Source organism: Mesitornis unicolor, unplaced genomic scaffold (assembly GCF_000695765.1).
Source record: "Mesitornis unicolor isolate BGI_N332 unplaced genomic scaffold, ASM69576v1 scaffold23182, whole genome shotgun sequence".
NCBI classification, from domain to species: Eukaryota; Metazoa; Chordata; class Aves; order Mesitornithiformes; family Mesitornithidae; genus Mesitornis; species Mesitornis unicolor.
In genome coordinates, this window is record NW_010168223.1 from 77,271 (window position 1) to 91,684 (window position 14,414).

Consider the following 14,414-nt stretch of genomic DNA (forward strand, 5'->3'; position numbering starts at 1 on the left):
GCCAAACCCTCCCACGGCAGTTCAAGCTTCCCCTAAAAGTCCTAAACTCGCCTCTCCCATGGCCAAGGTGAGTTTCCACTCAGGGTAAGCACCTTTGAAATACTGTCTGATATATAAAGTAGCTCTGCCACAAACTCTCGAGTCAAAGTAAAACCAGTCATACCAGTTAGCAGCTGTAGCTCTAATCACCAAGGTATTAAATAAAAGGCAGACATCATGAGTCCACATACTAATAGAAAGCAGCTTTGCTATTTGCTGAGAATACTGTTAATCTGTTTTTGGTGAGCCCCGAGCATGTCTGCAAGATTCCTCAGGGAATTCTGGTTGAGGAACATCCCTCCAGCCTCCAGCAGGATATAGGCTGGACAAGAAGGGCCAAGGAGCTTGCTGGGGAGATGCCTGCTGATGCAGCAGCTGAGTGGACATCCAAATTACTCAGAAGCAGCATATCTGCTGCAAAGAACAAGCAGAAGAAACACACAGGCACCAGTAATGTAGCCAAGTCTGGATTTGTTTTGGCAGGCTGTTGGCTAGCTGCAGGCTCACATTTCTGTAGAAGGGAACTGCCTCCTGTCGTCCCTGGGACTGGGCCCTCATTTGTTTTTAAATAAATGGGATGGCATGCAGTAAATATCTGGCTCCTGCGAGCAAAATTATCTCACAAGACTTTAAATACTAATTATCTCTTGGGCCAAAAAGAACATGATTTGTTTATTTATTACTTGTTTACCTTGCTGTGGTAACTAGAAACATTGGGTCAAGCACCCATTGTGCCAGACAGTATTCAGATGCAGAACACAACTTGCTTTTCTCTTGGTGGACTGATTTCCCCTACCCAACTCCACAGTAAATCATATCTGTGATGCACAATATTAGGGATGTAGCATAGCCAGGGAGCTTTTTTTCTAGCAAGGAGGAGGAGAACTTGGCCTCAAAATATACCTCTCACTGGACAGAAAAACCACTTTACAAAATCTACACACTTTGAATGTTGATCATTTGCTAAAAACTTGATTTTTAAATTAAAAAATATGAATGGGAATACATGTTTTTGTTTGGCTTGATGAAGGTATGGATAGTTTAGCATGATAAATGGACCACTAGGTTATGCACCTGACTAGCAACTCCTATGGCACTTCCTACCTTTACTGCGGCAGTTGTGCAGAGAACTGTTTAAAATAACTTTTTGGAAGAAGCTATGCCAAGATGCACACTGAAAGGGGAGACCTAAAAAAACCCCAAGCCATACAAATTTTATGTAAAAGCACTGCCATTGATTTCCAATGAATGAAACCACCTGCAAATTTGTAGATAGTTGCTTATTTTTATCAGATAACAGTAACTGGCATGATGGTCTTAAAATCAGTGGACAGACCCTTCAGCCTGTAAAAAACTGGGAGGAGGATATGAGAAGGAAGGAATGTAAAGAAAAGTAAAAGAAATTCAGCATTTAAATTTAATGCCTTAATAATGAAGAAAACAAGTATAGGATAGCTATTGCTCAAGCAATAAAAACTGGATATTAATGATGCAATCTTTGATATGGTGATGATAATGTCATGATACTGAGAAAGAAATAAAGTGGGTGTGTGGAAAGATCTAAATACTTGATATTTATGTTTCCATACCAAAACCCCTGCTTCTGTCAAAATCAACTTAGAAATCAGATATAGTTCTTTGTAATCATCAGTGAAGCATCTGTGGACTAACTCGCCTACTAAAAATCCCAACAGTAACTGTAGAATACCTACAAACTATTTTTCAATGTGGGGTGTAAGAGCCTTAGTTCTGCACATACAGTTACAGCAGTGTTGCTGGATGTTATATATGTACACATAGTGGACATAAAATGTTTGCCACATACTGTTTTCAGCTACAGTTAATTTTAAAGTGCAAAGCCATTTTAAATGAGAATAAAATCAAAATAGTTGCAAGTACCTGAAACTCCTCTGGTTTCTTCTGAATAGAGCCAGTGTGAGAGGACAGTTGGAACAGAGAGCACTGTGACCAAGAGCCTATACTAAGGAACAAAATACAGCTCACACTTAACATTTACTTTCTTTATAAAACTTAAATATGGCCGCATATTTACATTTAAATATTTATTTAGCATTTAAGTCAAAATCTAATCCATTAATTTCATTAAGCCCAGGAAATTAAAAAAAAATTAAAAAAAAAAGAGAAGGAATTGCAACATAGTATGTTTTAAAGGGTGTGGGAGGACATTTTACTGACGCTGTGATATGTAATAAATTCTTTTTGGAGATGTTACATGTCAGTAGTGAAAGACTTGCAAAAAACCATAAGCATCAGAACTCAAGCACATGTTAGTTCAACAAAATTTGCAAGCTATTTTCATATTGCCTATAATTTTCTACAGTTATTAACACAATGTTAATTCACTCATGATAGTTTTTTCCGTTAGTATGGCTAGGTTTTAGCAGCAGCCATGACTTTAATGGTTTTCATGGTTACATCTGTCGGCTTCATAGACTTCATAGGTTTGTCCCAGGGAAACAGTTATAACCCTTTTCTAGTTCTTACTCCAAGCACATTCCCTCCTTCCCCACCTTCTTTGAGTAGAAGGAAAAACTGGATGACAGACATCCTAACAACAGAAACTTCCAGAAAAAACAGAATCATCTCCTGGCCAGTTCTGAGCACTTGATTCAGATCTATCACAGTTAGAAAGTTCTTTCGCTGTGGGCTTTTTTTTTTTTTAAATGTCATTAAGTTACATTTTTAATATTGCTAACATTCAATATAATTAATATACTTAAAAACACTCCAACAAAATATTTTCCTCTGGTATAAATAACAAGCTATTACAGTAACTTTGTCATCATCAGAATTATAACTCAGCTCTTTTCCATTCAAGTTTGTTCAGAGCTCCTATTCTCTCAAAAGTTTCTATGTAGTTGTCTAATTTGTGTTTATTTTTTTTAAATATTGGTCTTTCATCTGAAGCTCTGAGTCCTCTCCACACAGGGAAAAACAAAGATAGCCCTTTGCTTGTTTTTTAATGGAAAAGAAAGAATAAACCTTATGCCTTGGCTGTTCCTCTTAAAAAACAACAACAAAAAAACCCCTCCAGATCCAGAGTACTATTTTTGAATGGTCTGATATTTTATCCTTTGTTTTGTTCCTGGCATCAAGCTTCATTTTTTTGGCACAAAGAAATCTTGTACCTCCAAGCTTGTAACTCAGAGGCAGGGAATGACAAGCTATAAGCCTTAAAAAGGCTTGATTGTGGTTTCTTGCCCTAACTGTGCAGAAGAGTTATTCCAAAGCCACATATCACCTTTGTTTAGTGATCCTTCACATACAATAGCCCTCAAAAATTACAAGGCACATGAAAGATGGCAAGATAAATTAAAATACTACAAGTAGAATTAAATGACTGGATATATCCTATCCTATAATCATGATTAAACTTTCCTGCTAAGCTAATTAAAAAAAAAAAGTCTTAATACCTCAAATACCACAATTGTTTTTGCATACTGCAAGTCAAATGAAAAATAAGGCATGTCTCAGCTATTAGGCACTGCAATACTGACTCATTCATGGTGGCACTACTTTGCTGAGATTTCGTATTCTGGAATTGGGCAACTGTGACTGTAGAAAATTTTAGGTATCTCTTTCATCCCTCCACACCATGCAATTTTCTCATTTCCCAAACGATCAGATTGTTTTCCTTCTATTTACTTCTTAGACCTGCTGCAGAATACTTCTAGATGTACTAAAAAGACAGCTCCATACGTTTTGAAGTGGCATCACAACACATTGTTTGTCAGTCTACGTTTAACTGGTGCTCTAAGATTTCAGGGCCTAAATATACAGGAAAATAGTAGTCAAGACAGCATTTTGAACAGAAATACAAGCACAGCATGCTCTTCATATTACACACACACACTGATGTTTCATCTACTTAACCCACAGGCCATTCTGAAGGTACTAACATGCTACCTCAAGAGGCTAAAGTTTCATTACATTTTTAAGGACTAACAGGTGTGCCCCTACAGCTTGCCAAAATACTTCACGACGAACTGCAAAACTAATCTGTAAGCTTGCTGCTCACCCCCTGGCTTGCACTGCACCTGGCTAGTGAAATGGCAGAGTTTATGCCTGATCACCCTTGTTCCACTGCCGCAGACCTCAAAGCACCAAGGCAGGTGGCTTAATCAACACAGCACTAGGAAAAAAAAATAATTTAAAAAAATCCCATGACTTTGAATGTGCACAGGTCATCCAGAAGTGCAAAGGAAAGCTCCTACTCCTTTATCCCTCTACAGCAGTTCAGTAGAAACTACCAAGACCATCACAGAAGCTATACTTGGACATAGGTTAAGGCCAGACAAGCTTTCAAACATCTGCTGAACCTTTGTTGGCCCTTGCAGGCTCCCTTTGCTTTCTGAAGCGCCTCGAAGGAGCCTGCAGAGCCCCCTGTGCTACCTGCCTAACCTCAGCTCCCTTGCCAGCCGGGCACTTTTGAAAGCATACACCTAGTGAGACCAAAGCCCAGTTGCCTTTCTACACATACCATGATGTGAAAGGGGTAACACCCCCACCTCTTTACTGTTTGATTTCCAGTTTGCCTGCCCTATGGCATTCCTAAATATGGAATCTGCAGAGATAGAGTGTTTCCTATAAATAGATAAAGCTTTTCTGGTTTGCGGTTGGAAGAGTTGTTCGGGGTAGTGGTGCCTGAGGAGAGCAGAGAGGCGCGGAACATAAACCCGCGGTACACACGGCTTGAAAAACGCCCGCCATTCTCCTCCCTGTAGCGCGGTCCACCGCGCAGGCGCAGTATGTGGCCGCCGGAGCGGGGAGGCGGGGGCGGTGGGAATGGCGGCGTCCGCAGCACTACAGAGAAGTGTGGTGTCCCCTGCGGGCAAGCACACTGCTTCCCTCATCTTTCTGCACGGCTCAGGTGGCTGCTTTCCCCCAGCTTATCTGCCCTGCTACGCTCTGCCGCGGGGCAGGGCCTCGGCGGGCGTCGCTGCCCGCTGGGAAAGGGCACAGGGGTATTGCCCGAGGGAGGCCGCCTGCTGCGGGGCGAGACCTTGCCGGCAGCGCGGCTCTGCGAGGGCGGGCAGCGGCGGCCCGGGGTTGCGTGAGGGAGTCTGCGGGACGGGCTCACCACGGCTGGAGAGCGAGGAGCAGAGGTGTGAGGTGTCCCTGTGGCTCCAACGTGCCCCGGGGACAGCGGGGCGCTGGTTGGCAAGGAGAACCCTCCGTGGGCTGGAGCAGCCTGGCTTGCTTTACCATAAGGGCAGACGTGTTCCAGATGATATTTTCTTAATTTTTCCACTCTAAGGGTAGCCACATGCAAAGGATAGCTTTCATAATTAAAGTGGCACTTGGCGATTTTAGTATCAGGCTGAAAGTATTGCTGTCACCTTTTAAAAGCCAGTGTTAATAGAATGACTTTGCTCTGTTTGGAAGTGTCCAAGCCGTATCTAAGCTGGCTTCATGGCTACCATGGTTCCCTGCATCAGTGACCAGTCTGAGGGCTGGAGGGGAGTGTGTGTTTTGTTGGGGTTTTTTCTTGAAGGTTATTTATAACCTGCTAAATAACACGAACAAACTCCAGATGACTTTAAAAAAAACCAACAGTAATCATTAGGTTAAAGCCTTAGAAGTCAATGCTGTTTAGCAGTACATGTGCATATGGCAATGTGCTCAACTCTTTCAGTACCTTACTTTTAGTCTCTTTCTTTTAGCTGATGCTTCCATTTAGTTGAACAATTCTGTACGTGCTTATTATTTAATAAGTTTATTAGTTTCATTTTAGTAATCTAGTCGAATTTTGCTTTTCTCAAATTCTGCGGGTTAAAGAATGAAACTGAAAGTTCATAGAATGCATTCAGCTGTCTTGTTAACGCTAATGCTTTAGTGCTGGAGGAAATAATTTTCTCTCATATTGGAGGAATAAGGGAAGATTATGGTTAGAGGTTGATTCCACATGTGGTTGAAGTGCTCTACAATTTTTCATTTTTGATATGATTTCATTCATGATGTTTGCAGTGGCGAAGTGCAAGAGTGCTTTTATTTGGTTTTGTTTAGCAGTTTGACAGAACAGAATTTAAAACAGAAATAGCCACAGCGCCATGGCTGTGGGCTGGCCTGTAAACCTGAATTGGTGCCTTCTGTACACTGTGATGGAAAGTGGCAGTCAAATGGCATGAGTCCATTTTGTTCATGATGCTTGCTCCAGACAAATTATAACAATTAGAGAATACAAATGCGAAGCGTTAGAGAAAAATATTAGAAAATATCTGATACTGTACACCAGATTCAGGTAGAGGATCCATTTGGTAGCTCAGCAGGGAAGGCAAGTAGACATAAAAAAACATATAGTAATTTCTTATACTTAAGTTTACAAATTTGCATGTTGTAACATTTATGTTACATGTTTCTGAGTTTAAACTTTGCACGAAAGAAAATTTGGAAATTCAAGCTATATTAGAAAGGAAAATAACTTGTGTTTTACTTGGGGGCAGGAGGAGATAATAGTGCTGCCATTGGTCTATTTCAGGTTTGGAAACAGACTCAAAGCAGAATTGCCTGTGCTTTGCTTTTTTTAGTAGTGTTCAGAAGAACATATAATGCTAAAAATCTAAGAAGAGACTGAAAGACAAACCCTTCAGGAAGTTGCTGGGTTTTGTTAGGTGTCACAGTTTCTTTCTCCCTTCCCTCCAAATTCTGTTCTTACCAAATCATAATACATTACCTCTGCATGCAGGTGCTCACAGCTGTTGCAGAACATTTAGACCATGAGGACTTTTGACACACAGGTGGTCATAGTTAAATTTTTCTTACTTGGTGAGTTTTCTATGAACTTTACATGGACAAACTAGCTTCATTAACTGTAAATGCTTCTGAGCTTGGCAAAGCTTAAGAAATGTAAGTAAATAATAAAAGATGTGTCCTGCACTGTTAAGGAGTTTGTAAAGACCGAAGTCTGTCCCAATTCTGTAAGCATTCAGATAGTTGCTCATGTTGACCTACCTGAGGGTTGGTCCTGTATTTGCAGAGTCTAGTCTTTTGCTTTGTAATTGATAAAAAGAGGAAGGTATAGAAAACCAAATGTTTATTCAAGCCTCTTTAAGATATGTCATTCATAAATTAGGTGACAGCAACCACGAGGAAAACCCCTTGCACATCAAGAGCGTCTGCTAAGAATCTGACGCGTTTGGACTTAAGACCATACTGCTTACAGGAAGCAAAGTGCTTGTGAGAATGTGTTCTGAAGCATCCAGTTAAAGATGCAACTTTAATTTTACTGCATAATGTAGCACAATATAAGATTTGTGTCAGTTTTGTGGCCCTGTTGCTTATTTGTCACTTGAGGTATTTAGATCAGAGAGGACTTTGTGATTACGCTACTTGTGCTCAACAGCAAAAAAAAAAATGCTGGGTTTGGATCCTTTTGCCTTAATTTTAATTCTGAAGACGCATCGATTGTATGTGTAAATAAAGATCACTGAATTTTGAGTGCAAAAGTGAGAATAAATCTCTATTGGGGAATTATAATAATTGTAATTGTAATCATTGTAACAATAAATGGATATGTTCATGTGACATTGTTCTGATGAACCCATGTAATATGGCAGTAAGACTGGCTTAGGGCAGTGATTTTTTTTTTAATTGTGATTTGGCCATTTTATTGAGAAGGATAGGGTGAGTTCTCAAGTCAAACTGACCAATTTGAGGTAAAGTAATAGAGTAGTAATATTAATAGTAATATTAATTGAGATTAGCATTTTGAGTTGATAGTATGTGGGGAGCTTTGACTTCAGGCAAGACTAAAGTCCTTTGGCATGAGTGACAGTAGTGAAATTCCAGTTTGCTCAATCATCACCACATTTTTAGGTTGAACGTTTACTACATGTTTTATTGCTGTCCACTGTAAACCATATTCCTTGATGGGCTGGTTTCCTCAATCTTGAAGCATTTTTTAACTCTTACAGGAGACTTATGCTGTTCAGAGGAGTGAAGTTATAGTTTGAGATACCAGTGATGCAAAGACAAGCTCTAGGAACTCATGTATATGTGTATATTTGTTTGAAAGGAACAATGTTGTCTGCATAAGAATTCACTCTGTATGTCTGTTCATAGTACTTCAGTCTGCAGGGGTTTTGGCTATATGCTGAGTTGATAACTAGGGAAAAATGCATTGAGAGTCAAATCTCAACTAGCTGTCTAACAGAATTAAGGTTTTTGAGGAGCCTGCCAGATAGTTTAGTGCAAACTTATCACTTGAGCACTCTCACAAAGCATTGGGAGTGTTTGACTGATATTTCCCTTAAAGCTTATGCATAATATTTGTGTAATTAAATGTAATGATTCTTTTTATTGCTCTTGACTAGGTTTTGAAGTGGCTTAACACAAAATTCTGTAGTAAATGTAACGAAGAGGAGCAGCAGGTATTTTATCTGACTTTTTAAGATAATCATTAGTATTTTTTTCTTTATTAGTGTTCTCAGCAAATAAGGTAAGTTGAAGGTAAAAGGTAAAGCCTTGGGCCTGATTAGGAGGTACTTAAGCCATTGGATGTAGTATTTATTAAACTTATGCTGTGCGACCTTTTAAGTAACTTGTTTCTAAGAAGTTTTGGGTCCCTCTTCCTTAGAAAGGGGATCGAGGTTATTCTAAAAGGTTCATTTTTAGCATTTTGGAAGATTAACTTTGCAATTTAGAAATTAGGGCAATCTGGTATAAATATATTTGACATTGTATAGTTTTCCTTCTAAATGCAGAGAATAATTCTTGTTGTACTCTTCTATGTGACACAGGTGATACTGGCCAAGGAGCAAGAACATGGATAAAACAACTTTTGAATCAGGACATGGCTTTCCAGCATATAAAAGTAATTTACCCAACGGCTCCTGCCAGGTATTATTTAATGTATTTTGACTGTAGGATTAAATTACTGTATACCAGTGCTGTAAAATATGCTTGTGAGTATTGGTGCAGATTGTCATAACACTTCCTTCTTTCTCATGTATATGCTTTTTGGCAAAACTAGAGCTCAGCGGTGGCTTGCTGCCCAGGGACTGTGATTTTTTGTAAGTGGTTAAGACTCTAAATGGTTAAGACTTCACAGAAGTCAACAGTTGCTAATTCAAATTCAAGTATTGTCCTCATTATCTTTTTCCATCTCCTTGATATAAATAGAAGATACTGCAATGTGTGTTGTAATGGCATTATAGAGCCATGTTCTGGATCACAGTCCCATCTATATTAACTGCCATAAGTGAACCACTAAAATATTCTGTTGTATTTAATGCCAGGTTTCAGTTCTGAAGGTGGTGAGTCTTTTTGGCGAGTAGGATGTATAAGATCTTCAGCTGCTGGAGAAAGGACTGGGAATTTAAAAATCACACATTTCTTCTAGTTTGAATCCTGAACCAACTGTTTCAAAAAGAACTGAGTTCAGCATTTGCCATAGGCACAAGTGTTGTTATTAAATGACACTGTGTGTTCAGTGGGAGACACAAAATAAAGATAAAAATATTTAGCCCATAGGGATTTGAAAGTTAATGAGGTCAAACCTGAAGGCTAAAAGTTGGGCACATACCTTCATATTTAGCTATTTAAAGACATAGCCTTATATTTCAGAGTTGTTAATTTTTCATAATATAAATTCATTTTTAAGGTGTCTGTGACTAAGTTAGGAAAATGTTTCCTTGAAAGGTAACAGGGCTTAAGTTTCTTTCTGAATTTGTGCGTAAGCATGGATGAATGCTGAAAGGAAAAGGAAATTGTGACATTCTACACTGACTTTCAAGGTACAGAGTTTTGAAAGTCAGAAAAAAATTTCTTGGAGGGTATAAACAAGTATAATAGCAGATTTTGTCTGGCACTCACTAATATGTGAAAAAAAAAACCAACCTAAACCAGCTTTCCTTGACTATGTATTTTTATGGTGTACTTAGGCAGGAAAAGCAATTGAGAGATTGCAGTGTGAATGTACTCACTGTGTTACAGAAAAATCAAGGTCATGAGTGGAAGTCTTTGAACCAGTGTGTTTTGGGTTAGTAGGTAGTGAATACGATTTTGTGTAATTAACATGCTCATTACTTCATTGGTGACAGGCTACAGTGATGGCTAGAGTTACCAGCAGCACATCACACATTCTGACAGGCCTCAGTTCTTCCCTATCAACAGAGCAGGTACTGGAGAAACATAGGAGACTTAGCTTCCCTATGAAACGATCTTTCTTCACATGTTATATGCAGCCAGAGCACCTCAGACCACATCTGTTAGGCCAGGGCTTCAGTTTTCCATCCCACTGCGCTTCTGGGGTCCAATTCTTTTCTCATTTGTTTTGGTTTCTTTGGATAGCTACAGCTGTAAACTGTGTATAAATGATTAACCAGCAAGTTCTCCTGACTCAAATGAGTGGTGTTTATAGGGAGTCTATTTTTATCTTAAGACTTTGTATTTCAGTACTCTGGTAAACAGATGGGAAGAAAGATACTGTTTCAATTAAAAGATACAAATAAAATGTTAATTTCGCTCTCTTTTCTAAGTTGACATTACTTTTGTTCTTCTATAGAACAGACAGAGGTCTTGCATGTGTTGATTCAAAAGTGTTTTTTAGCAAAACTGTGAAGAGTTGTATATTCAAAGAATAAAAAAATACCCACACTGTTTGTCTTTGACTGGCAGTATGAAGTACGCTTGGGAATATTAGTGTACAGCCCTCTGTTGCTGATAAGCACCGTTAGCTGACATAGTGAAATAAAACAGATGCCCTTAAGTGCAATGATGTTTGCCACTGTTAGCTGAGGTGAAGTTTGTGAAGATATGTGTTATTGATTTAAAACTGAAATAACAGAAGCCTTTACAGACCCATTTCATGTTGTTTTGGTATTCAAGTCCAAAACACACTATGCTTCTTGAGACACTTGTAGTGATTGCTCTCCTTTCTTCCATAGAAAGGAAAAACAAGGCCTACAACAGCCAGACTTGAATGGCAGACATTAAAATAATTGCGTCTGCATTAGGAACTTAAATATATGGTCCAATTTTATGCATGTGTGTGTCTATGTGTGTATATGTTTGTGTGTGTATATATTTATATTGATAAGAATTCCAAATGCTTCTGGCACCAATGGGGGAATTCAGCATTCTTGATAATGAGACCTATAGGTAGATAGTTACAGGTGTACAGATATGCTGAAGAAGGTTCTGATCCAGTCTTGGATTGCGTAGAGACAGAGCAATTGCTGGTGGAGAACTACACTGATGTGAGCAGGAGCCTCTGTGGGTGGCTCAACCTGCTACTGCATTGTCCATTACAGGAGCAGAGTGCAAAGCTTGCCAGCAAGTTTTTACACTGACGATGAAATCAAAGAAAAGCTTGCAGTTAGGCAAGACCATACTAGGATTGCTTGGCTAATACGCTCTTCTGGCAAAATGCTGTTAATGTGGATGTAGTTCATACTCTATAAACTCCTGTCTTTTCCAGTGTAACTTACCACATACACATTGAACGCTCTCCGTCAAAGTAGTTATGCCAGTAAAAGCAGGTTTGATGATATAAATGCAATGCTAGAGGCTTTGGCAGGATAAACTACAGGTCAGGAATACTTTTTCATGCTTTTGATGGGTGTAATTCTGCTGATAGATAGATTTATAGATGTGACCTTATACATTCTTCACCTGTATTAAATAGAGTTCTGAAAAGCAATTCAAATTTTTTAAGAAGGCATTGTTTGTTTGTTTTTTATGGTGGAGGATGGATGGAGTTTTAATTTGTTTTCTTTAGATTTTATCCCAGGTACTGAAACACACACACATTCCACTTACTGTAACATCAGAGGTTCAAACATGTTTTAATTCAAGAGTTAATGTTTGAAAATTATTTTGGGTAGCTAGCCCAGCGTATCATCTCAAAGAATTCTATACCATGCTCTCTGACTTCATTAGCATTGACTTCAGCAAACACTAGAGAGGATACTTCCATTTTATGGGTAAAAGCAGCAGAACATTACTGAACTACATTTTTAAAACTTTTTTCTATTATCTATAGGTTTCTGTAAAAGTTTACACTTGAAAATAAATAAATAATTATTTTTATAATGTGCTGGGTCTGTGTGGAGACTGATCACCACATGTCACCTGGACAGGTAAAGTTTTTGCAGCATTTTGTCACACTTTGGAAAGTCTTACAAGTCTCGTATTTGTTTCCTGAGGGAAAATAAAAAAATGTAGATAATTCAGTTTTCTATTAAAAAAGAAAAACTTGCAAACTTTCAAAGTAAAGTGCTTATGATAAAAAGCATTCTAAAATTAAAAAAAAAAAGGAAAAAAAAATGTGGATTTGAAGTCTGTGTGATGTAGTGAGAGTAGTGGCACTCGAATTTTGAATATGCTTGGATGTTAAATGCCTGTAGTTGAGGTATGCAAATTTTGCTTTACAAGTGAAAATTTTTAGGCATTGCATGTAGAGGGTTTATTTTTTTTTGTCTGTGATGTAGGCAAGTAGGTTACTTAAAAATGAGTAGAGAACTTATAGGTTGCCTTTTAACTTTATATAGCCTTCTTTCAAGATCAGTGCTTCTGTACATAGATTAAACTTGTTAAACAACAGAATTCCATTTCCTCTCCCTTGTAATGCTAACGTATATCTTTAATTTTTTTTTTAAAAAAAGAAGCTCTAATTGTGGCCCTAGCAGCTGATGCAATCCTTAAAGCCACGTCTACAGTAATAGTTTTAATGGAAAGGGTTTCCTTTTTTATTTGGGTCAGGATGGCTACAGCTTTAAATACTGTTTCAGCTGCTACAAATGCAACTTAAACATTAGGTTTCTTTAGAGTTTCTAAATCAGAACTGAATACCACCCAATTTAACCTTTTTTTCTTTTTTAATAGAAAGTGATAGTTTAAATTGGCATTGCAGGAACTAACGTGGTAAAGTTAAAACCATTTAGGCTCCACTTGTTTTAATAAGTATACCTTACCTTCTATAATTCCCTTAAAAAAATCTAGGTCAAAGATTCTTTGTGTTGTCTAGCATTCCATCCTGACAGTCCTTCTTTTTTGCAAGTCAGAAAGTAAACTATAAATATTTCTTGGGCTATTTTGTGGATCTTTTTGACACTTGCTCAACATACCTTTCTGTGGCCAATAAGTCTCTATGCAGAGTTTGTTGTCTGTCGTTTTTTTCCCCCCAATTTAGTCTAATTTCTCTTGTCTCTAAGCATGTGGCTAGTAAGGACTGCTCAGCATTAAATGACCTGGTACTCCATCCTTTCACCTGAGTTCACATCTTTGCTCGGCTCATGGGTGGAAATGAGTTTCATCTCATTGTAGTCCCCATTTGGCTATATCGCAAAACCACCAGACAGTTTGGCACCGTTTAGCTACATTGGCAGCCTCCACTTGCGAGAGGCCTAGGATTGGAAAAGCAGCAGGGGTACTGCAGGTCAGACTTGAGAGACGTTGGTGGAGCTGTGTAGGAAAGCGTGCACAGTGCCTATCATACTATATTTGATTCAAGGAAATATTATTAATCCTTCACTTTTGTAAGCCCTAACCTCATTCATAAATCTAACACAAAGAAGTCTTTTTAGAGGTGGAAGTTTGAAGGACAAATGGAAAGGGTTTTGGTTGGTATAATGGGGTGGGTCTTTCATCTCCTTCTGTAAGTAGAAATCTAACATATTCTGCATAATAATGATGGAAGCATGGTTGGATAAACTTCATATTTTCCATGTACTTCTCTTGCTTTAGAAAAACATAGATATGTGCATATGTAATGCTTACTTCATATGCTGAATACCATGTGGACTGCAGTGAACACTTGTCAGAAATGCTTTAGTCATGCTTGGGGAAAACAAAGTAGAATGCGATGACAAAAATCTTAGATTTCTAATCCTTTTAACGACATCGCGCTCTTACACTTCCTTCCTCTTGTTTTCTCAATCATTTTCTAATACAGAAGTATTGGAGACAGTGGTTTTCATATGGCCCCTCCAGCAATCATTTGTGGGGTGCTAGGTTTTGTGTCATTCTGTGCTCTTGCTTTACAGTCTTTCCAGGGATTTCTGTGTTTAGCTAGTGTCATTCATTCATCCTCAGTGTTGTTTGCCACCAGCTTGTGAAAGATACCACTTAGAATCCCAGACTGTGTTTCAAACCCCATAATGGAGAACCAATTCAGGCTGGACCCTGGTTTGCCTCTTGCCACTTTCTTTCAGTGAATTCATAAAGCAGCCACTATTGGCTAGTTCCTGAGGAACTGGCAGTGTGTAGAAAAGTTCATGTACAGTCTTCTGAACTGTGACATTATTGCCATTATCTGATTAGTACAAATCCCCACAATTTCACCATCTATCCCCACAGAAAATAAACCTCAAAACCAACCAAGAAACAGAAACAAACTTGGAATTTGTCCTGCT

General features: G+C 38.5%; 1 protein-coding gene across 1 annotated transcript in view; it reads left to right on the top strand.

Moving 5' to 3' along the window:
• Positions 1-4,835: 4,835 nt before the first annotated feature.
• LYPLAL1 (lysophospholipase-like 1) overlaps positions 4,836-14,414 on the top strand; it is a 27,448-nt gene continuing 17,869 nt past the window's right edge. Inside the window, exons 1-2 of the mRNA XM_010178922.1 lie at positions 4,836-4,930; positions 8,799-8,898. Coding sequence (XP_010177224.1) covers positions 4,846-4,930; positions 8,799-8,898 — 185 coding nt within the window. The 5' untranslated portion in view covers positions 4,836-4,845. The remainder of the gene's footprint in view (positions 4,931-8,798; positions 8,899-14,414) is intronic.